Here is a 25,760-nt window from a genome sequence, read left to right as displayed (position 1 = left end):
AAGTAACACTAATGATAACGCCATAAGTCTGCTGTGAAAATCAAATGAGTTCATGCTTATAAAGAGTTGGGTACACAGATATTAGTTATTATTCTCTTACACATGACAAATATGTCAGGGACCAAACCATGTCATATGCCAATCTACCCTCAATTCCTTCATTATGTCACTTCACATCAAATGATGAGTACAACATACAGCTCAGGCATGGGGACTTGGCCTCAGTTCCTGGCTCTAACACTTACTTACTAGTCTTTGTGACTTTAGGTAAATTATGTAGCATCCCTGGTCCTGCATTTCTCTCATATGGAAAAAGAATCATGAAAATCATAAAGTGATCTATAGTAAATAAAACTTCCATCCTCACACTGTATTTTCAAAGTATTTTGACATATTGTTAATTCTTAAGTGCCTGAGAGTTTGAATTTAATAATACTATTCAAAATTATGGAGGTAAATGTGCCAAGCTATTGTAACTTAACTCAAGAAGGACGTAATGGCAACATTATTAAAATAATAAGAGAATATATCAAAGTTAATAAATAAATATTTTAATTTATACAAAAGAATAAGAGGAATGAGAGGGAGCGGCTAGTAACAAATAATAAAAGACATCTGTCATTCAAAATTTACTGAGATGGGTTTTTCGTTGCACTAGAATCTAAAGATAGTGCCAAAATTACCAGTCTAATTTGTTATATTTGTTGTTTAAGCCACTAAGTTTTGGGGTGTTTTCTCATGCATCACTGAATAACCAAAAAAAGAAACTGGTACCCTAAGTATCAGATATTTTATCGCTTCATATGTTCCTAATTCTCTGATTCTCACTCCTACTTCCTGGGAGTGTACCTTTGTGGCTCTTGACTCCACTTTCTGAGTCATCCTTGTTTTTTCATAAGAAATAGCCAATAAGTGTGATTCCTTCCAGCTTATAGGAAGCTGAGGGCTCAGAAGTTGATTTTATTTTGAAATGTTTCTGTCTCTTTTAATTCACATTTATAAAAGTCCTTTGAAAATTATGTGAGATTCCTATGTGTCAAATTGTAATTCACTCTATTAGACAAAAGCACAGGCACAAAGTATCTTCAAAAGAGGCTCCTCTCTATTTCAGGCTGGAAGTCAGGTGAGACACACACCCAGAAGATTTAGAAGCCCTGTGTTTACTGGAGCATATCTATGAGGAACATTTTTTAGATTCTTATAAGCCTTTTTGTCTGGATAAAATGGTCTACAAGACATCACCTTAAATCTTTCTGATATCATAACAAAGAGTCTTTCAACTGAACCCTTAATCTAATTTTTCTTTTAACACCACATTTTACTGGCAGCAATCTGCGTTCGACTGCTGAACTAAGGCCATTTCTTTAATCGGGGGAATATTTTTGCCAACGGAGACTGGGGATGAGAATTTTACTTTCAAATCCATCATGTCCTGGTTCTTTATATTTCCTCTAAATCTTATTTAAAAACTAAAACGTTCCTTCTTCAGCTCATCTCACACTTCTCATATGTCAACATAGGTAGTTGGAAGAACCCAAACAACACCTTCAACATTGTTCTTGGAAATCTACTTGGCTATATCCACAAGTGCATTATGTACGTTTTCTACTTTCCACATTACCTCCAGATTTTCTACCACTACATGAAATGGTCATCTCTGATTCAGCCTCCAGAACCACTGTCACTGCTCTTCCAGTTTTTACTACCAATCTCTTCAAGGTCATTCAGCTTCTACTCTAGCCTCGATTTCTATTGTGGTTAGCTACTGCTGTATCATAAACTACCCAGAAATTAGTGCTATAAACCTGTTTTATTGTTTCTCATGATACTGTGCATTGAATGGGCAGTTCTTACACTTCTTAGGGTGAGCTGGGAAGCTAGAATGACTGGAATCATAGAAGTGACCTCAATTACATGGTTGGGAAGTTGATATTGGTGCTATTGCTAGCTATTGCGAGAAGCTCAGCCAGGACTGCTGGCCAGAGTCTTTATTCTTTTCCGTGTGGCTCGGCTGGGTTTCCTCCTACCACAGTGGTTTCACAGTCATCAGTTTTTATATGGCAGCTGACTACCAAGACCACAAAAAAAGGAAACTCCCATGCCTTACTAAGACTTAGACCTGGAACTGGTACAGATCCATGTTTACATATGCTGCAATGTATTGATGAAAGTAAGCAATAGGGGCAACCCAGATGTTTAAAATTATATAATTAAATAAGGATATTTATTTTATATATACACTTTTTATATATTATACAATTACTTATATAATCATAGATACAAATATATATATGTATGTATGTATTCCGTGCTCCATTGGAGGTCACAAAAGGACAATCTACCACAAAAGCTAAAAGCTTCAGACATCTATGTTACCAAATGCCAATTTCATTAACTGTATAAGCATAAATGTATAGGTATTTATACCATAGATTAGTTCTGTTATTTACCCTTAAGAGATTATTAGGCAGGGACATCAGGAACTGCAAACAAAACATAGCAATTCCTAAGAATTTTATAATAATAAGCCATTTATTTAATATAAATTTTTCTCTTAGAAGTAAAATTTAGTAGAGTAGAAACAAAATCCTCAAGATGTTCTCAAGATACTATTTATATCTGTACAAAATTTCTAATAATTTAAATCCACTTTACCTGAACTACTGCATATAAAGCATTCAGCAAAATGTCTGCTACATAGGAAGATGGGCTCAATGAACTTTATCTACTACTTTTACTGTCTCCTTCCATTCATAAACCACAATGTTAATCAGGCTGACAAAAACACAGAAAAAATTTACAAGGAGAAACCTGTTCATTTATTCAAACATACCAACTCCAATTATCTACTTAATTGCGTTATCATATACTGCTATATTACATATTGCATGAAGGATAAACTGCAAAAAATTATTTGTTCTCTTATTAGCTCTTGAACTTCAAAATTTTTTATAGGTTTCAAAAGAATGAAAGGTCATTTTCTAAATACAAATATAGCTAATATATTCTATTATCTTAGGGACTAATAGGTGTAGCTATCACTGTTTATAAAAACTTGCTTATTTGTTTATGTGATATGTCACTCTAAAGCCAACATGTGCCCAGGTCTCTGCAGTCCAGAGTCCAAACCAATGAACCCAAAGGGAGCAGTCCTGATTCAAAAATATCTTCTTATAAAATGCTCCACAGAATCTGTGTTTTGTGAGAGATTTTCCTCCAATGTAGTTGACATTAACCAAAGTGTGGTACATGGATCACACCTGAAGTCCAGAACTCCTGCATTTGGTCAATTTTTATCCCATTTCCCCATTTCATGCCTTAATGAAAGATTGACCCCTGTGTTTTACCACTTGAGTGTGCCACTGCCCCACAGGCATGAGAAACAGTGTATTTAATTTTCTAGAACATACCCATCAAGCAAATGTGAGAGTTTGTTGAAAGTAAGTATTAACATATTCATGACTAGAACCTGAGCTGCTGCCATACCCTGCCATCTCAGGATTTGCGTGATGTGTGGCCAAAACTACTTCCCTGTTGGAATTTTTTTAAACCCAACTAAAGTCACTTCCTCTCACCACATCACCGATTTTTAAGAGAATAAATTTAGAGGATGAATATGTCTTTGAATTATGACAAATTCTGACTAATTGTGAAAACTGGAGAAGGGGGAACATAGAGTCTCAGGCAGTGCAGCCGTTAAGTGCTCATGCTCAGGAGTCAGACCTGGGTGTGAGGTCTGGATCTAACTATTTAGCTTTGTCACTTTGAGCAAATCACTTCTTCTAACTTCTGTTACAAACCTGACACATCATGATGAAAATGATGGTAATGGTATCCACTGATAACCTCCAAATCCCATTTCAACCTTAGCCTTCTTCCCACCCCGTCAGCAGGGAGGTTTTCTCATGCATTATATGCATTTATTGTCCCAACATTGCTATAGAGTAGGAATAATTAGCTCCATTTAACAGGCAAGGAAATTGGGCAATAAGAGATAAGGTAACTTGTCCAAGGTCACACAGCTAGTAAGTATATAGATTCTATGTCTATTTGACCCAAGATCTAGTCCTAGTGTTTTTATTTTAACACGGAGACTTTAGGACCCACCAATGTAAGAGCTGGATATGCTCTATTCCAAATGCTCACTCCTTGCCACCCCTGAATTTGTTCTGATTTCAAGATAGCTATCACTAGCTACAGAAAAAGTCAGTAACATTTCTTTTAAATTTAATCATTTACTTAATATTTACATAATATATTATTGTTGAAATTAAATTGAATAACCTACATGTATAGAAATTAAATTAAAAACATGAAGGCTTTTCCCACCTTGAATCTCACTACTAAGACAATAACATGGTTAATAGTTCATTGTATATCTTCCAGACTTTTTTCTATGCCTTTATAATCACACACACACACACATGCGTGCACGCACGCACACACAAGCACACACAAACACACACACACACCATAAAGATGGTTACAATTTTTGATTTTTTTAAAATAAAATCATACTTAACAGAGTGTTCTGCAATTTCCTTTTCTCAATTAATATATCTTAGATATATTTTCCTATCAATACACATGAATTTTCCATTTCTTCAAATGACTGCATAGTATCCCATTCTATGTATATATTCTAATTATAGTATCATCAATTAATGGGCATTTAGATTGAAAAGTTTTTCACTATTATGAACAATGTCTAATTTTGCATATACCTATCTTTTCACACTGGTGCTGGTATTTCAGTAAGACATAGTCCCAAAAAGTAGAACTGCTAATAGGAACGTTCTAAACTTACAAATACTGTCAAATGTCCCTGCAAAATGAATGAGTTATTATAAGTGACCAACTTTCAAAAGGATTACTTTAACACAAGTAAATTTTTAATTGAGATGAAAAAGAATTAGGAGAAATTCTTCCAAATAATAGAAATATGCATATTATCTAAACTTAAATGACTTCTCTTCAATTCCCAACAAGTTTGCCTCAGGAATATTTTTTCCTAAGTAACTGATCATTGTGTTCAGGTCAAACAATTATATAACTTTTTCAATTTGGGGAAAAAATATCAAAAAGAGTTGGAAATATTTATAACTTATCTATAAGAGTAGGAATGAGAAAATTAGCAAATATGTCATCATTTATGATCTCTCAAGGAGAGTAAATACATTATTGCAGTTAATAACTAAGGTTCCAGAGTCAAACTCACTCATTCATTCAACAAATATTTATTGAGAATTTACTATGTGCTAGGCTCTGTTCTAGGTGTTAGATATATGGGTGAACAAGACAAAGAAGACCCCTCTGCTCTCATGCAATTTACATTACAGTCATGGAGATGAAAATAAATTGATTAATTAACAGAGCAATTTCAAAAAGTGATAACCAGAGTATTGTGAGAAATTTCTGAGGAGGAGGGTCAGCATTCCTTTAGACTTGATGGTCAGGCAAAGCCTCTCAGAGGAGATGACACATGTGATAAGGCCTAAATGACAAGAATGACCTAGCCAGAACAAGATCTGTGGCAGAGAAAGAGCAAAATTCCTAATATGGAAAGAAGCTTAGCCTTCTCAGGGATGCAAAGGCCAGTGGGCTAACCTGTGGCAACTGATGTTGTGAGAGGATTGGGCGAGGCAATCAAGTAGGACTTTTAGGCCACTGGGAGACATGTGCTCCCATTCTAAGCCATTAGACTATATTAAGCATGCAAGTGGCATGATCTACTTTATACATTAAGAGCCAATTCTGGCTAATATGCTGCTCGCCACTTATTAACTAAGTATCCTTGGACAAGCTACATTACCTTTTGTAGCTTCAGTTTCCTCATTTGTAAGGTTGAGATAATAATAGTATGTATTACATGGAGTTGATATGAGAATTAAATGAAGTGATGAATGGAAAGCATTTTGCATACTGCCTAGCACATAATAATTGCTCACTAAAGGATTTCAACTAAATCACTTTTATATCATTAAGACCATATTAAACAGAACTGAGCATAATCCACTATCCTCAATTATGCATCATAATAACTAAAAATATCTTTTTAACATAGCCCAGTTTCAAATTCTCTAATAATAGAGAGGTTTAACATTTCCATATTAAAAAGAAAAAAAAAACTCAGCACTTTTTCTTACCTGATTCTTTCATACAGCCCTCAATTATTTATGTGTATGTGCACTCCCTTACTCTCACACATACTAGATTATACATCTTTGTGTTACCCTCAGACACCAAAACACTCAAGACATCTTATAAGGAAGGCAAGCAGGTAGTAGGTAGGTAGGAGGAAAAATGGACTAACAGATATATGGAGGATAAAAGTCATGAGGACAAAAGAAAAGAAGGGAGTCTTTCAAACTGAAATATTTAAAAGAACAAAATCTTTAAATGAGTATATAAAATATATAACATCATTTTTTGCCATGAGTATTATTCTCTTCATGCATTAACGTAGTACTAGACACTACGATGAAACACTAACAGAGACCTACCTAACAGTAGACCTACCGTAAGGACATACTGCCTTCCAATCTTGCTTCATCTCTACTGAAAATATTTAGCAATACTCTAAGAAACACAAAAGAAGTACTTCTCATATTTACCAAGGTACAGAAGAGTTATGAATACTAGAACCAAAATTGTGAAACCTGCTGTACTTAACTTTTGCGCTTCTCCTGTACTCATATCTGTTTGTCAGTGTGACATCAAGAAAGGTGACATCTAGAATACCAATTTCTAGACTTTGAAACAAAGACCCACAATAGTTGTGGAAACATCTGTTCAGTGATCTTGATCTAAATATGCAAACTGTTTCTACACACAATTTGAAAAATGACCCTATATCCAAATATAAAGGACCATAGGAATTTTAAAAGTTACTGATTTAATTCAATAATTTTAGCATAAGAACAACTAGGAGCAGAAAATAGTATCCTTTAGTGAGACTGTTCTGTGGTATACAAAGTACTTTTCTATATATTGTTTTATTTTGATCTTCATAACATCTCTCTTAAGAAAACTTGATGGTTTATGTCTGCAGTTCATACATATAAAAAGTAGCACACTGAGTAGATACTTTGACCCAAGTCTCCAAATCAGTAAGTAACAAAACTGGAATTCATAGTGTATTTTCTGCCATCCCAAACTAAACCGACATGCCACAAATAGTGCAATTCGTTAAAACTGAATGTATTTCTAATTAAAGAGATAGGCAAGCAAACCACATATAAAATAAGTTGCTAGTCGCACTATTAAAATTCTGCCTGGAATATTATAAATCCTTTCAAATAGGACAATACTCTCTTTATACCTCCCTGGTCATTAAAATACCACATATTCCCTAGCTCCAGCTAACAACAACAGCAAAGCTTTCATCTTTGCATACATATGTGCCAGACTCTGTCTTACATTCTTCTCATTCATTAACTTCAATTCTTACAAAACTTTTATGAGGTAGGTATTGTTATCATCATCATTGCTGTCAATAGTATACAGATGGGGAAAAAGGCCTAAAAAGTTTATCTCATCAATGACCATGTGGCTAGAAATTGGTTGACTCTTAACAGCAACATTATGCTGCCCCCTCACCCATCCCAACCTCTCCCCTATTAGATTCAACCAATCATAAGACGAGAATCTCTAATTTAGATTAACGATTTAAACTTTTTTATACATGTCTAAGCAATACCAGTCTTGTCAACCAGTGACTGCACTTCATCTTCGAAGTGCTGGAGGACCCATATGTCTAGTGTCTAACAGAGAACCTGGCACAGCATATGCAGGTGACAATTACTGAGAGTCTACTATGTGCCTGGCCTTATACTAAATGCTTTTCTCTATATATGCACTCTGTAAATGTTAACATTGTTCTCACTTCTTGACTGATGATAGGCTGGATTCAAAGCCTTTTTTGGGGGGGAAATTAAGCAGGGCAGTGGGGAATATTTCTTTTCATGAAGGCAAGGACTGTTATATCATTGGGTATTGAAAGCTGCTGTATATGGGTTATTAGGAAGTACTATTGCTCTGGCCCTTGAAGGCATCCAGATATGCATTAAAAATTATGGAAGGGAAGTATTAATAAGAAGACTGAGGTTGTAAGCTGGACATCCCATCTACAGAGAGATTCCCTCTCCAGGAAAAGTAACACAAGAAACACAGATAAATTAAAAGTTTATAGAAGTTCTCTCCCTGAATCTTTGTAAATATTAAGCATTTTTGACATATTTAAAGATGAAAAATAAATTTATAAAAGAAACCTGTATTCAAACATAACTCTTAAGAAATCCACATATGTAAAATAAAGTATACCAGCCTCCCCTGCTAAAACTACAATTTGGAGAAATTTAATTTCAAAATAATGCTAACCCATTCATTAATTCAATAAGAATTGATAAGAACTATCTTGCATACTTTGTGATAAATAAAGTAGATATAAAAATGAAGAAGAAAATCTCCCGTCACTATGGAAATCAGAATCTAGTAAACAAAACGGATCCCATGGAAAGCAGCCATTTTTAAAGAAAGAAACAGAGCTATTTACAGTAACAGAGAAGGGAAAAGGTGGGAAGTAGTAAATATACAACTCAACTAAGGCAGAATTCTGGGTTTCATTGTACATTCCACAGCCAGTATGAATGATATTGATTTTCAGATTATCTGCTCTTTTATATTACTCATACCTCCTTTCCCCTCTATTAGTGAAGAAAACACAATTGCCTGTGCATTTGCTTGATTCCACCGAGAGGCCTGAATCACCACTTGGAATATCAATCATTCTTTTAAGATTAGTCTCTACTAAAAGCCTGCAGTGAAATGATAATGCACTAACCTGTCTCCAGTTAATGGCAAAATAATGGTTGCTTGAGAAGAAAACACAATGAACGATAATCTCATCTGAGGGCTGCAAAATAAGAAGAGAGGCAGTTAAAACATTTTTTAAAGAAATATCGATACAATACAGATGTACAGCTAGGGAGTCTCATTTAAAATTGGTCTCAATGAATGGTCCAGGCTTCTTTTAAACGGAGCCCTCTAAGTAGATACACTAACTCTGCTTAACATTACTGCATAAGTCATTTTGGATTTAGTCAGTGCTTCTCAGCACTCAGGCACTCCTCCATAACCCACAGGGCCATTTAGGGAGAGGCTAACTAGAAAGATGAATTATAGGCCAATGCAATTTTTTTTTTTTTTTTTTTTGGTAGAAACTACTTAATGTTTTGCCTCATCTCCTTGAAGGAGACCACACACTGCAGAATGATTATTGCTAGCAATATTTAGGACTATAGAGTAGCCAGTCTGATTTAATTACAACTATGATATGAATTCATACAAAAGTTATCCTGAAGCAAGAATACGTAAAAAGTGCTCTGGACAATGTGAAAGAGACCAACAAATCTTCCCATTTTGATTAGGCATTTTCAATTTTTCAAGTCCCAAGCATCACATTTCCACCTGTCAACAGTTGCCCCAGTTAGCTGCGTCTTTTAAACTTCAGATATTTATATCACAGAGTGGTTCTTATATCTAAGACACTCTACGCAACTATTACTAAGATTGAAAACTGAAGATATAAAACTAAGATCTATAAACTGAATATCAGAATGATCTCTCAAGGGTTTACTGTATATGTTGAAAGTCAGTATCTTTAGCAGTCACCCCATATTCACTTCTACAATGTATTTTTAGTAACCAAGCAACCAAACTTGAGTCAGAAAACTGTGTATTACAGAATGACAACTTGCAAACCAGGCCAAATAAGAGCTCCATTTCCTGAAAATGTTGTACTGAAATGATCCATTGCTTTTGATCAAAATCTGTAATACTCTCTGCACACTCTTGGGTTAATTCAGAAAATTTACAAACAACTATCTCTTCTGCCTTTGACATTTAAGGACATGGAGCCCTGTTTATTTTTCTTTCCTAGGCAGTTTTACCTCAGACCCTGTCTAGAAATGAGAGTGTCATATTTAGCTTCTTAAACAGAAGACTGATGATTGAACATGGACAAGCATACATTTTTATAGGGATAAGTTTACTGCTGCCAATAAATGAAAGCAAGGATTGCCTAGGCCTCTACAGATTGTTGAAGTTACTTGCAACATGACTTTCAAAATGTTTTGATCATCCAAGACTGTTTTACAGACAACATTTGGGCTAACAAGACTGAAAGAAGCAATATTTAATGATACAGCTCTTTTTTGTGTCCCTTCCATTATCTTGATAAAGTTGCATTTGCTCATTGCATTTTTCTCTAAAAAAGAAAAATGAGGGGGAAAAAGCCTCAAAAGCCTGGTGTCTTAGAGCTAATTTTAAATAGGGATGCCACTAATTCCTAGTTACCTCTAAATAAGAGAGTAAGCTGGATTTCATAGTAGTTATGCTTTTTATAGGAGAAAAAAAAAAATAACACCAGTCTTTCCCAGTAAGGCTTATTGCACATATAGAACAGTTAAATCTTAAACCAGCCACACACCCACACATTGTGTAAACACAAGTCATTTCTTTAAACACACACACAAGTGCCTTTTCTGGTAGTAGTTATTAACACATGTTCATTTGAAGTTTACCAACACTTTTTTTTAAATGAGGACCTCCACAATGCTAAGCTTTGTATGGAAAGTAAAATATATTACGGATACTATTAGCATAAATATTTTTAATGTGGCAAATTATGAGAAAGCATAACTGAAATTTAATACAGATGAAAATTCAAAAAGGAAAGACATTTGGAATAGTATTTGAAGATGCTTCCCCAGAGCCTGAGCCAAGTTTCTGGGATCCAGATTAAATAAGCCCTCAACAATTGAAGCTCTGTCCCACTAATAGCATGTGTGTGATAATGATCTTGAGGCACTTTCAAATCAACATTTCAGTGAAGGCTTTTCCTGCAAAGGGTCTCAAACAAGAGATACCCTACATTTTGGTCTACTCCTCTCCACCTCAAACTCCAGTGGCTAGAAAGTAAAGTGGGAGAAATACCTCACAAATCGCTCCGTAAGTTGCTGGACAAAACTGTAAATTTCAATCCAGTTATTTGCCACACTCCCAGACCTGAGAAAATGAAATTGAACTGATCAGAAAAAAAGAAAAAAAAAAAACATGTACTTGTGGATACCCTGACCTCTTCAAGATGCAAAGTAACAATATCAGTAACTGAAACTTAGGTGCTACAAGAATCAAGAAAGTCAACCCAGCTTCGGGGACCACCTGTCTGCTAATTGTTTGGAGTAGGATCCCAGCCCTTTAAAATAAACACAGCCTTCCTGCGCAGGAAATGCAAACCACACAGGGTCTGTGAACCCTAGGCATTTCCTAGGATAAAATCAGGCAAACTTCCGCCACCCAGACGCAGTGAGGACAGAGGCTGAGAAACAGTCTTGTCCGGGTCCCAGGGACACAAACACAGAAGGGTATCCCCAGCTGCTGCACTCCCATTTCTCAAGAGCCCTTGACTGGCAAGCAGTAACTACCCCTGACAGCTGAGCACCTCGGGGCTCCTATCACAAACCCCAGCGACAATGATCAGAAAGCGCTTGCCTTATACACAGAGACAGCAACAGGGCACCCATCAACAAATTTCTAACACCCCCTACCCGGGGCGCGTACGCGTCTCAGCTTCCCCAGCCACAGCTCATCCAACGCCTCCCGCAACAGAAGACACTGGACCTCCCTCCGGCACTCACTTGTCCAGGACGAAGTAGAGATCAAAGGCTCCTCTGCAGGAGGGCTGCTCCTGGGCGCTCAGCAGCCCCCCGGGTCCACTGAGCGCCAGCAGCCACAGCCCGGGGACCAGCCAGCTCCCGGGACCGCGGGCTACGGACAGACGCGCCACCATCCTGCGGCCAGGGGCCTGCGACTCCGTCCTGATCGCAGCCCCCTCGGCTCGACTCAGTGGGACGCTACGGCGGTAGGAGTTACCAGGGACCCTGGGTGGGAGACAGCGAGCGGCTAGGGCGCCGGGGCCTGGGTCAGCGGAACCCACTGTCAGAGGGAGGAAGAAAGGGTGGGAGGGAGGTCCTAGGAGGACAAAGGGAGACTCCGCAACCACCGCCGCAGCTGCCGCCGGAACTCTTGACGAATCCCAATTGAAGAGCGATCCAGTCCTTCCCCACTGGATTCCGGAGAGTTCCTGCAGACAAGGGGGGGCCCACGGCGACAGCTCGCAAAAGAAGTTCCTTCCCGGCCTCTAGCCGAGCCGCTAGCGCCCTCCTCGGACCCGGACCAAGAGCCCCATTCCTCCGGGTGGGCTGAAGTCCGGCTGCTGCAGGGCGCTGCGGGGCAGGCGCCCCCGGGACGCGGCGAGAGCCGCGCAAACTTGGAGCGGAGGTCCCTGTCCTCCGGTTCCCTTCCCCCGGCGGCCCAACTCCCCTAGGCGCTCCAAACTTTTCCCCTTGTGCTGGGCTCTGGCACAGCGCAGCGGGGCGGTCCCCTTTAGGGGAGGAGGCTGAGCGGGCTCTGGGCTAGCGGCTGGGATTAGCCACTCCAACCAAAGCCAGGAGCCTGATCCGGCCAAGTCCTCTCTAAGTGTGGGCGGGGCCTGATCTGAAGCCGGCACACTTGTGGGTGGATGCCGAGTTGAAAATGACTAGCGCTTGCCAAATTTTGGAAAGAGGAGGAGTTTAGAAAAACAAATGTCCTGTAGAAACTAAACATATCCATATAGCCTACAGGCCTGGCCTGTTTCAGCAGCTGTGTGGCTGAGAGATCAAAGACCAAAAACTAGCAATTGCACGGGAAGTGGTAGCCTCCTTACTTCGCCCCACCCGCCCCCACTACCACAAGCAAACAACGCTTTTTACTTGCCCAACCCGCTACCTAGGAAGGCAACTTCTTCTTTTTCTATTATAAACCTACTTTGTAATTTCACCTCACCAGGCCAAGGAAAGTTGGAGGAGGGGTAAAAGGTGGGGGAGGGGGAGAGAGAAATCTTTAGAAGTGGAAAGTTGTACTTCAAAATATTTATTTCCACTGTCATTTACCCCAAGGCCCATATATTAAGAATTTCATCTTGGAGCAAGCTAGCCTGCCTTTGCCAAACTTGTGCAGGAGCTGAAGTTTGCATACATTTAAATTCTGCGTGTACTGAATACCTCCCTCCCTCTCTCTCCTATCCATCGCGTTCACTTAAGACTTCTTCTGCCTTCTCCTTTTTTGAAACTGGCTTTTAGAACTTATAATTATTGACAATAATATGAGGTGTCACCTCCTCCTTTGTCTTTTAACTAAATCAATGCTTTCTAATAAAATATTTATATAATACTTATCACATATTGCCCTTTAGCATCTCTTCTGTTTGCTGTCATGTGTACATAACTTTTCCTTTGTGTTACCTTTGATACCCAACTAGATTTGTTTGTAAGCATTTTAAGAATAGAAACCAGTCACTTTAACAAAGATTTACTGAGTATCAGCTATCTATTAGGGACTGTTCTTTGACTTACAGTTAATACACAAAACAAGGTGACTAGTCTCTGCTTTTATGAAGATTGACCCCTGGTCGAGGAGGAAAGACAAACAAAAATAAATGAATGAATGTCCATATGAAAAGGTGGTTTGCAGTTTAAAATATGCTAATATAATAAAGATCGACTGACTAGATAACTAATGAAAAGAAGGCAGTTACGCCAGGAGCTGAAAGAGGAAACACTCCTAACTCCTGCAGCACCACATAGGCATTAACTTAGCACATTCAAGAAACAGAAAAATCAGTGTGGCTGGAACTTCGTGGGTGAGATGAAGTAAGAGGTAGGCAGGGGTCAAATAATGTGATGCCTTGTAAACTGTGATAAAGATTTCAGATATTTTATATTAGGTGTAATAGGAGCCCATTAGAGGAGTGTAGCCCGAAGGGTGGCATAGGGGATAAAGTAATAAATATGATCTATATTTTTCAAAGATAATTCTGGTGGATATGATACAATGGACTTGGAAGCAGCAAGAATGAAAGCTGGAAGATCAATTAGGAGACTACTATAGTATCAGGGAACAATAAAATGGCACCATGGACTATCATCCTATAGCAGCTAAACTGAGAAAAATGAATGGATAATAGCTTCAATAAATACAGGTGGACCTTCAGTTTGGAAATACCTGCCACTTGGAGATGAAAATTCTAATACCATCCACTGGGCCCACCATTTCCTAAGTGTTGGGGTAGGGAAGATACTGATGGGTCAAGGAGGTAATTGAATGGAAGATTACTTATACTTTTGTTAGAAAGAATCACAAACCCTCCATTGTTTTCAAGTAACTGAGCTCTACAAGGAAGTCCAAGGAGAAGGATGACAATACTAAAAGTATCCTCATTCTGTCCTCCTTGGCTTCATCTTTTCTTGAGTTTCTGAAATCCTGATTCCTCTGTAGACATTAGACCTCCAGACATGTTCTGCCACTTGTCATTTCACCTTTGAGCCCAACTGTGGATACAATAATCCCCTTGACTTCTCATAGCAAAGCTGAAACAAGCTGACATTTTTAGAAAACTTGTTAAGGTTTTTTTCTAGGTTTTTATTATTTATTGTTTGTTAAAACTGGTCTCCATTTTCAACTTTAGTTTTAATCAAGGCAATTAAAGATATCACATACCTTTAGCAATTAATACCTTATTAGTATGACTAAATAAAATCTGGGGAACAAATCTGACAGCAAGTAATGTTAACTGGTTTCAAGTTAGAAGGGGACACAAGGTGAAGAAATCTGAGATGGGATGCTAACCATGTACTCTATGCTCATGATAAAGTATTTTGAACTCATATTTATTGACTTCCTTTTCCCCTAGCTTCTTGACTCATTGCTCATCTTCTGGGACTCCACAAACTGATCTAAGAAACTATCTTATCTTAGACCCAAAGTAAAGCAGAATACATTGAACTCAAAATTTGTTCTTCCTCAAAATTCCCAGGCCCTCCTCAAATTCTGCCACTCAGTTTCTCTTTCTTGACAACAAGGCCAGCAGAGGTAATTGACACCACTCTTTGGTTTCTTTCAGTAATTAATTCAGCCCATTTCTGGAACTCTTTTCATTTCACTCACTTGCACATATGAGATCCTCAGCAAAGCAGAAAAATGGCCTGTCCTAGGGCAGACTAATAATTAATAATTATATAATTATCAGAATCACTTTCATCTAATCAGTGGGAAAGGCATTAGTTACTGGGCAAACTGTCTTGATCGGTCCCAGATGAGGCACTTCCAGAGACAGTGGACTTCATTGCTAAAACTGGGATAATCCCTGGCAAAGGAGGCTGTTGGTCACTATATTTCCAAGCAATAATAAAGGCAGACTTGAGATCTCACCACGCCATGAAGAAGGAACAGTAACAATAGCAATACTTTCTCTTCTCTACCAGATGAGAGGACTGGGACATTGTGACAGCAGGACACTCACCAGGTTAAGGTTTCAACGTCACTTTTGTACCATAGCAGACATGCTGGAACTCTGTTAAACTTTTGGTTTTAAAATAAAAAATGGGATAGGGCATGTAGACTTGTCAGCAGAAAGAGCGAAAAAAAAAAAAAAAAAAAAAAAAGGGTGGCGTAAGTAGGGAAAATAGTAGGAGAGGGAGGGATGAAGGGAGAGGCGAGACCAGACTGAATTACTTAGACAAATAAATGTAACATATTTCTTTTATCAAAATATCTAGATTTCTGCTGAAGTATTTTGCTTCACAATCCAAGCAAGCTCTTACTCTTTAAAAATTATTCTTTGTATCAAACTAAACTTCAAATTCAATGTTAGAATTTATCACCTCATTATAGAAAATATGCTATTAAATACAAAACTCTTTTAAACCCGGTTTAATGCAGTTACAATAACTTCAGATTGACACCTGCTGACTAAAAATGTTCACTAGGCCCCCTATCACTGTCTGTCTCTTTGATCTACAGAGCTCCTGTGAACTTCTTGTTCAATTTTATTTAAATTATTTCTTTACTAACTTTTACTTAACAAATATTTATTGATACCTACTGTGTACTGGTAACATTCTCAGCACAAATGTTATACCCTCATCTCAGGAGTTCACCTTTCCAATATCTTATCATTAATTTATTTCTACATCCCCCACCCCAACAAACAACAAACAGGAGGGGCAAATAAACAATAGTAATAAACATAGGAAAATAAAATGAAATAAATATATTCTTTATGTGTAAAAAATCTCATCGTCTATATTATTTACAAGTAGATATTTTTGTATTACATCCACAATGATAAACATGACTCTCCTGGAAGTAGCACACTGGAGGTGATTCAAAGTCACACTACATGTAGAGTGATTCATTATATATTCACAGTGATTCAGAAGAAGAAAATAAATATTCAGGACCTGTAGATGACAAAGCTTATTTGAATTTTTATCAGGTACAGTCATTAAAGAACTAGACTTCCCCAATGTCTGAACTAGTTCCTGAGAGGAAACAAAATGCTTTTGGAAGGTGCAATTACTTCTAAATGAATATCTTCATCTACGACAATGGGGGATGTCGACCACTGAAAGAATGATTACCAACACCTGCATTTGGGATTGAATGTGTTTTAAATCCAGTTTCCCAGAAGCAGACCTGAGACTCTGAGATCTGCGGGCAGGAGGTATTTGGAACATGGCCTCAGAAGCACACACTGTGACAGGTGAGAGAAGCAGGACTGGTCAGAGGGAAAGCTGAACACCAGGCCGTTGCAAAGGTGTCCTCAGTCAATCCTAGTGGTAGCTCCTGAAGTTGGTATGGTCTTTCACTGTTGTCCCGATCTGAGTGGGGAATGGGGCCACGGTTTTGTGTGCCCTCACGGACCAGTCATTAAATGTGGGCTGACCCTTTACAGGGAGCATAACCTGGGGCAAGGCAGCTTCTTCTGACTCAGGAGGAACTCAGTAGAGAGCTGTGAGCAGCCAAACTCCTTGCTGTGGGGCATGAGGGCTTCTGTGCTGAAGGAGGGATCTAGGTGATGCAGCCATAGAATCCAGAGGATTCACAAAAAGCCAAGATACATGGCTGCTTGTTTGATGAAAGTCATACCTCACATGCAATGCCAGAGCACCACAAGCCAGGTCAGACTCAGAATGGCATTCTGGAATGATAAAATCCTATAACTACACTGTTACTGCATTCCTTCCTCTCATGCCCTCTATCATAGACCTGGTCCAGGTCAGTTTCCAAATTCTCAGTGGACTTATTCTAATAGTATTCTGACTTCCCATACCTCTTACACATTTCAGTATGATTTATTTTTCTGAAATATAAAAGCCAATCACCTACCTAATAACTGCCAATGAGGCATCATTCCCTAACAATTTAGGGCCCCCCACAGTGGCATCACAAATTAGTTCTATAAGGCCTGTCCGGAAAAAGTTCAGCCATTATCAATATAACAAGAATGATTTACACAACATCTATGTAAACTGGCAGACAGGAAGAGTGGACTGGAATGAGCATGTGTGGACAATGACGACTTCACTATACTAGTCAGTGGGGGCAGTAGATGCCACTGAGTGAGCATGTGTACTCTGTGGCCGTCTCATTCAAAATGACTGAACAAGTGGAGCGATGAATCTGTATCAAATTTTGAATTAAGCTTGAATATTCCTCTGTGGAAATTATTTGGATGATTCAGAATCCCGCAGCCATGGACAACTGGTGATCGGCAGCTTCATCACAGCAATGCACCGGGTCATGCATCATGTCTTATGTAGAATTTTTTGGTGATTCATCAAATCACCCAGGTGACTCAGCCCCCTAAAACCCAGATTTGGCACTCTGTGACTTCTGGCTTTTCCCAAAACTAAAATCATCTTTGAAAGGGAAGAGATTTCAGGCCATTGATGAGATTCAGGAAAATATAATGGCAATTGGGAGAACTGTGTGAGGTCCCAAGGTGCCTACTTTGAAGGGGACTAAGGTGTCATTGTCCTATGTACAATGTTTCTTGTATCTTGTACCTTCTTCAATAAATGTCTCTATTTTTCATATTACATGGCTAAATACTTTCTGAACAGATCTCATATATCCTCACCCTGCTAACAAGTTAAGTCCCCTCATGTACTCTACACTCCAGAGAAACCAGGATAGTCACTGTGTCCCTCACATACACACACAATTACACTTTTGGGTCTTATCTCATTTTGTACCCCCATATCCCTGATACCACATTCCACATATCAAATCCCATCTCCTATTTCTCTCCCCTTCCATTGCCTTAATGACTATTCAGGTCAAAAGCCACTAGTTAGAACCAAGAAATGGTATAAGAGTGGAGAGGAGCTGTAACAGTCTAGTACTGGGTGTCAGAGGCCAAGCAGAGAGGAGTGTCCCCCTGATGCAGTGACAGACATCCTGGCATGGGGTATTGGAGTTCAAAATGGGTAAGAGAGATGTCCACGTGGGAAGGCAGTGGTCCAACATGAGGAGTCAAACAACAAGCCAGGTGAGGATATGTGTGTATAGGCAGCGCTGCCCCATGTGTGGTTTTTGAGCGTCACTGTGGAGTAGTTGGAGCCCAAGCATGGGCTTCTGAGCAAGGTGTCAGCGCATGAATAGGAAAAGAAGAGAGTCTGCACTGGACGATGAGCTTCCCAGAGTGTTGGAGCATGAGTGGGTCAAACAGGGACAGGACAGCACAGTCCAGATCTCAGAGCCCGAGCACAGCAGTGTGAAGATGAATTCTGCACAAGGGAGCAAGCTCGGTATGGGGCTGAACCCAAGCAGGGGAAGAAGAACTTCAGAACAAGACTCATCCAGGCATGGGAGATTAAAACCCATGTAATGTAGCAGAGTGTCAGAAAATCTGGGAATGGGCTGTAGAAAGTGCCCAGGCAGAGGGGCAGCCAAGTACAGAGTTTCAGAGCCTGAGTGGGTGCAGGGTGGTGACAGGGCCAGAACTCCTGCAGGCTGAGCGAATCAGTGCTGGGGGCAGGCTAAGAGTGGTGATGAGAAGTTGGTTACATATAGGGAGATGCACACGTTAAGTAAATACACATAACGGAAGCCATGTTTTCACTATCAGAGGAGAAGTTTACACAGAAGGGCATGGGAAAAAGTGATTTTTCGCATTGGTCCTTGATGCATGTTGACACAACTTGAATCATAAGCCAGTTTTCAAATTCTAGTCATTTTTCTGTCTCTCAGCATCCCAGCTGGAGGAGAGGTGGGAATCAAAGAAAAGAGAAAATAAAAGTTGTCTGACATGGTAGACTCTGTGAATGAATCCAACACTGAGCCAACTCCCTTCAAACACGTCTTTCTGCATGCTAAGAAAAGCTTAAAATAGGCATTTCCTAGATTCCCCTATAGTCAGGTTTCCTCGTGATTTAGAATCCACCCATGTAGGCTCATGCCAGACTTTGAATCAGAACTGACTCACACCGGCCAGGAGGCCGCACGTGGGTTATTCATTTTGCTGGTGCAGGTTCTGCCAGAGGTAGCATGCAGAAGGAAGCGGCTGGGTGTCCATGGATGGCTCTGGGTTCATCTCCTCCTGATCACAGCAGAGAGAGCAGCTCCCTTGCAGCTCAGGGCTGGAATCCACTTTGGGTGCTGTTCCTGGAAACTCAGCCTTCGCTCTCCTTCAGCAATCCAAACGATTCTGTAAGCTATTTATACTCTTCAATATATCCCAGTCATTCAAAGACACTAGAGTAGAGTCTGTTTTCAAAGACGTTGACAAGTCCTAACATTCTATCATCTCTGTGAACCTTAAATTAGTTATTTTGTTAGCATTTATAATTGTGATAAAAGGTTGTAAATGAAAGAATAGAGGTAAGAAATTGTGAACTTTTACATTATCCATTGCACTTGTTTGATATTATTTCTTTCCTTGGTAAACACAGATACTCTAGAGGAAAAAGAGAAATTAGATTTTTTTAAAAGAATATCCAATCTACTTCTTTGAGAATGCTGCAAGACAAGTACAAATCTTCTTAACTACCCATGAATATTTTTTAAATTTATTTTTAATTGTATTTTTCCATTGCCATTTAGCCCCCTTATATCTCCCCTGCAATCATCACACTGTTGTCCATGCCCATGAGTTCTTTTTCCTTTTTGCCTGATCCCTGTATCCCATAACCTCCCTCCGTCCCCCACAGAGCTGTCAGCCTGATCTCTGTCTATGAGTCTGTCTCTATTTTGCTCATTAGTTCAGTTTGTTCATTAGATTACACATATGAGTGAAATCATGTGGTATTTGTCTTTCTCTGACTGGCTCATTTCACTTAGCATAAATAACAAAATTCAAAGAATAGGAGTGAATATAGATAGAAGCAGGCAACTCAGAAGGGAGATAAAACAAGTTACAGCTAAGATTCATTAAAACTGCAAAGCACATCAGTAATCTTTCAATCTGCCACTCCCAGATTACTTTAAACAAATAAATCGCATATTTATACAAGAGGTTACAATATAGAATAACTTAGAAGAATTTAAATTATCATTGTAATACTTATTTTATAATACATTGTGATAATATAAAAATATAAAAAGTAAGAGATTACTTACCCTCCGATTGTCAACAACTTTCGGCCCAGTCAGCATTCTTAGCGCGTACGCCCCAACCCTCTGCGCCACCATCGAAGAGAAAGAACAGTTCTACCATGCACTGGACGAAGCGTTATCCAAGATCCCCAGAAGTAACGCTCTCTATCTCCTTGGAGACTTCAACGCAAGAGTAGGAGCCGACCACATGGCCTGGCCCACCTGTCTTGGAAACTTTGGGAGAGGAAAGATCAATGAGAATGGTCAGTGACTGCTTGAGCTTTCATGTCACCACGGCCTGTGCGTGACAAACACATTCTTCAAGTGCAAAGAGATCCACCAGGTGTCATGGAGGCACCCCCGCTCCCGCCACTGGCACCAGCTTGACCTCGTCATCACCAGAAGAACGGATATTGGCAGCACCCTCCTCACCCGCAGCTACCACAGTGCAGACTGCGACACGGACCATGCCCTCGTGGTAAGCAAGGTGCGCATAATGCCGAAGAGGTTGCACCACTCCAAGATGAAGGGTCGCCCACGCATCAACACCAGTTGTGCCAGCAACCCAGTTAAGACCCAGCAATTCATCAACAAGATGGAAGATGCACTCGGCGAGGGAGTGGCGGCAGATGACATTATCGAATCCAATTGGCCACGTCTCCGCGACGCCATATACAACTCTGCCATTATTGCTTACGGGAAGAAAGAGCGGAAGAACACTGACTGGTACGAGGCTCACTGGGAAGAAATGGAACCCGTGATCGAGGCTAAGAGGAAGGCCCTACTGGCTTACAAGGCCATGCCCACTCCCAGTACACTTCAAGCTCTACGGGCTGCCAGGAACAAAGTCCAGAAGACCGTCCGCCACTGTGCCAACACCTATTGGCTAAACCTGTGCAGAAGCATCCAGGAAGCCGCCGATATAGGCAACGCATGAGGAATGTATGAGGGTATCAAGAAGGCAACAGGCCCAATCCCCTCCAAGATCGCCCCCCTTAAGTCCAAGACAGGTGAGGTCATCACTGACCAGGAACAGCAAATGCTGCGGTGGACCGAGCACTACCTCGAGCTGTACGCAACGAAGAACACCGCAACAGACACTGCTCTTAACGCCATCCCAGACCTACCAGTCATGGAGGAGCTAGACACCCCACCTACTGCGGCAGAGCTCAGCAAAGCCATCGACCGCCTCGCTTGCGGGAAAGCACCAGGAAGCGACGGAATCCCTCCAGAAATCCTAAAGAGCAGGAAACCAGTCCTGCTACAGCCGCTCCACCATCTACTCTGTCTCTGCTGGAAGGAGGGTTACATCCCCCAGGATATGAGAGACGCCAACATTATCACCATGTACAAGAACAAAGGAGACCGCAGCGACTGCAACAACTACCGGGGCATCTCTCTCCTCAGTGTCGTCGGCAAAGTATTCGCCCGGGTCGCTCTTGCCCGCCTGCAGACCCTTGCTTCCCGCGTCTACCCAGAGTCCCAGTGTAGCTTCAGAGCTGGCCGATCAACAGTGGACATGATCTTCTCCCTACGCCAGCTGCAGGAGAAGTGTCACGAGCAGCATAAACCACTCTACCTCGCCTTTATCGACCTTACGAAGGCGTTTGATCTGGTCAGTCGAAGCGGACTCTTCAGCTTGCTACGGAAGATTGGCTGTCCACCACATCTGCTTGCTGTGGTCATGTCCTTTCACGACAACATGCACAGCACGGTGTCCTACAACGGCACAACCTCTGAGGCCTTCCCAGTCAGCAGCGGAGTAAAGCAGGGCTGCGTCCTCGCGCCTACGCTGTTCGGAATCTTCTTCTCCATGCTCCTCCAATACGCCTTTAAGGACTGCAGCGAGGGTGTCTTCATTCACACCAGATCCGATGGCAAGCTCTACAACCTGGCCCGTCTACGAGCCAAGAACAAAGTCAAAGAGGTGCTCATCCGTGAGATGCTCTTCGCCGATGACGCAGCTTTGACATCACACTCTGAAGAGGGACTCCAGCAGCTAGTCACTTGCCTTTCCCACGCATGCAAGGAGTTCGGACTAGCCATCAGCCTGACGAAGACGAATGTTATGGCTCAAGGCACGGGGACTCCCCCATGCATTACCATCGACGGATGCACCCTGGAGGTTGTCAACGACTTCACTTACCTCAGGTCCACCATCTCGAGCTCTCAGTCAGTCGACTTGGAGGTCAACCGGAGAATCGCCAGGGCAGCCACAGTTATGGCCAGACTGAACCGGCGAGCGTGGAACAATTCCAGCCTCACTGAGAAAACCAGACTGCGCATCTACCAAGCCTGCGTGCTCAGCACTCTCCTCTATGGCAGCGAGACGTGGATCACCTACGCAAGGCACGAAAGGAAACTCAACAGCTTCCACATGAGGTGCCTGCGACGCGTCCTGCATGTCGCCTGGCAGGATAAGGTCCCCAACACCGAGGTGCTGAAGCGAGCCAATATGAGCAGTTTGCATGCAGTTCTTAGCGAGAGACGCCTCAGGTGGCTCGACCATGTCAAAAGAATGGATGAAGGCCGTATCCCCAAAGACCTCCTCTACGGCGAGCTAGCAGAAGGCAAGAGGATGAGAGGGCGCCCAAAACTGCGGTTCAAAGACATCTGCAAAAAGGACATGACACATTGCTCCATCAATCTCAACACATGGGAAGCTCAAGCAGACGACCGCCTAGCCTGGAGGCTCGCGGTCAGGCAAGGTACGTCACGTGCAGAGGCTGCACGCAACGAGGAGGCGGTCCAGAAAAGATCGAGGCGGAAGCAGCGTCAACAGCAGCAACAACAGCCATCTGCCTTCACCTGTAACAAGTGTGGCAGGGATTGTCACTCCCGAGTCGGACTGCACAGCCATTCTCGGCGGTGCAGATAGACTCTCAAGAAGCTACGCCATCGTCTCTCGAGACGGACGGCTGCCGACGACGACGACGAATATAAAACTTGAAAAATAATAATAGAAACTAATTGGATAGCAATTTATTTGGCTCTTCTTCTCCCTCGCCTGCAACCTGCTGTGAGAGAGGGGCGCCCTATCCCTATGACTCCACCATTTTTAAAAAGAAAAAAAAATGTTACTTTTAAGCTAAGCACTGATTTAAAGACTTTGCAGGCAACATGAAAGAGAAAACTTTTTTTCGTTTGTTTCAAACTTGTTTTATAACATTTTAAACAGTCACAGTGTTTTTGCTCCAGGATATTTAAGCTTTGGTACGAACTAGTTCTTTAGATAAAAAGTTTGAAATGTAATTTTGCTATTTGGAGTGCCTACCATAAGTACTACAATTAAAAAAATTTTTCATATTTTGGAGGCCTTGTGTTTCTCATGGAAACCGCTTGATTAGTGCATATCCAACTTTATTTTAACAGCACATATGGCACATAGATTATCTATCCCAGTTTTCTTGGGAAGTTCTTTGAAAGGAGCAGTAGGAGAATTGTCAATCCCCAAATGGCCAGTGGGTTTCATATGTAGCAAATTTGGCTAACAAAAATGCCAACTTAAGTTCAGCAACCCTGGACCACAAATGCCTGAGGATATTTTTTAAAGATTAGTAAACCAGAGGTTTGCTTTTGACCTTGATCTTTATACAGAGTTAACACTTCTTCATCAAATAAAGAGAGCTTCAATTTGAAGAAATCCATTTTTACAAGTGTTAAAAATTTATTAATCAAATAACCATTTACTGCCTACTCTCTGCAAAACACTGATCTGTGCTCTCTGGGATACAGAGTCTATTAGGAGAGATACTCTAATTAGATATTTTACTTACTGAATTAAAATACTTAAAAAAAATAACCATAATACCAAGATCAAAATGTGTGATGGGTTGCATGCAACAAGAATCCCAAAGAGGAAGAAATTGCTGCTAGTTGGGAAGATCAGGCTTAATAAAGGACGGAGCATTTAACCTGCAAGTTGAAGGGTGGGTAGTGCTTTTAAGATCAGCAAAGATAAAGGGAAGAAAATGCAGAAAGGCATACTCAGGTTTTATATCTGAAAATAGGGGCTGGTGAAAGGATAACATCATTAATTAAGATGGGTAGAAGAGCAAACATATTTTTTAAAAACTACCTTCTTTGTCTGTTTCATAGTATTACCTTACCAGAGTATTACCGATGAATATTAGTCATATATTTTATTATGCTATCTTCAGAATATTGTGATCATCCTCTTAACAACTACTAAGACTATAAAGTTGATGTAAAGGCACTTCTTGTAGGAAATGTATGTACTTGGTGAAACTACAGTCTCCTATGCCCTGCCCCAGTGCTCTTCTAAGGGAACAGAAGCACAGAGTAGTGACTGTACAGTGTACCTAATGGGAACAGAATGAAATTTAATTTCAGTGGAGCCCTGAGTGGGTGGAAGGAGTACAAAGTGAAGTGACAGAGCTGACTGAAGTCCAACATGAAGAAGGCTTTAAGTCAATCCTGTCTACCATCTGTTTTATAAATAAAGTTTTATTGGACACAGCCATGCCCATTTGCTTATATATTGTCTGTGGTCACTCTGTACTACCATAGCGGAGTTCGGTAGTTGAGACAGAAGCCATATGGCCCACAAGACTAAAATAGTTACTACCCGGCCTTTAAAAAAAAAATGTTTGCCAAACTTTGCCTTGGATAAAAACCTTTTGGTTTATTAGCATTTTTGAGTAGACAGAATGGAGACAATAATAAATTTTAAACATCAGGGAGGTTGAAGAGCGGTACACTTTTTGAAGGATAATCAGTTGCTTTGGCAAAGATAAATTGGAGAGAAATGATACCAAGAAGCTGAGAGCACTTAAAACTATTTTTAAAATAGATAAAATTTATTATTATTTTATTGCTTTTTATCTTGTTTTCAGTGAAATATTAAAGCCTAGATCACTTCAAAACTGTAAATTTAACAGTAAATCAAAAGAATGACGCTTTTAAGAGTGGGACGGTAAGGGAACTTCTATGCCACAGAGAAATACGCATATTCTGAAGGTAAGATATGCCTGGAAAAAATGTGGAGACTGATCACTTGTGCATGGGACTGTGGGTGGGAAGGCTCATGGGAAATCTTGTTGTTGGAACAGGGTCCCAGAAGGTCTTAACATTAGTAAGCCTCCATTTCCAAACCAAAGCCTTCAATCCAATCCATTGGGTTCACCCCAAGGAAGACCGAATCTGGTTATAGTAATAGGTACTAATATGAACTAGGTAAAGACAAAAGGAAGCACTGCTAAGCTGCAGAGTGTGTCATATATAGAAACTAACGAGAGGACTACAATAGAATTTATGGG

The 25,760-nt window shown here is 40.4% G+C and overlaps 1 protein-coding gene across 2 annotated transcripts in view; it reads right to left on the bottom strand.

The window, feature by feature from the left end:
* Positions 1–12,184, bottom strand: part of ANTXR2 (ANTXR cell adhesion molecule 2) — a 143,783-nt gene extending 131,599 nt beyond the window's left edge. Inside the window, exons 1-3 of one of the 2 annotated variants that reach the window (XM_090266720.1) lie at positions 11,700–12,184; positions 10,996–11,067; positions 8,843–8,914 (exon numbers count right to left, since the gene is read on the bottom strand). In XM_090266720.1, the coding sequence (XP_090122846.1) occupies positions 8,843–8,914; positions 10,996–11,067; positions 11,700–11,851 (296 nt within the window). In that variant the 5' untranslated portion in view covers positions 11,852–12,184. The remainder of the gene's footprint in view (positions 1–8,842; positions 8,915–10,995; positions 11,068–11,699) is intronic. The other variant, XM_090266719.1, reaches the window with a different exon arrangement.
* Positions 12,185–25,760: the final 13,576 nt, after the last annotated feature.

This window comes from Furipterus horrens, unplaced genomic scaffold, assembly GCF_987537825.1.
Source record: "Furipterus horrens unplaced genomic scaffold, mFurHor1.1.pri manual_scaffold_2, whole genome shotgun sequence".
Taxonomy (NCBI): domain Eukaryota; kingdom Metazoa; phylum Chordata; class Mammalia; order Chiroptera; family Furipteridae; genus Furipterus; species Furipterus horrens.
This window is presented reverse-complemented; position numbering and strand designations above follow the sequence as displayed.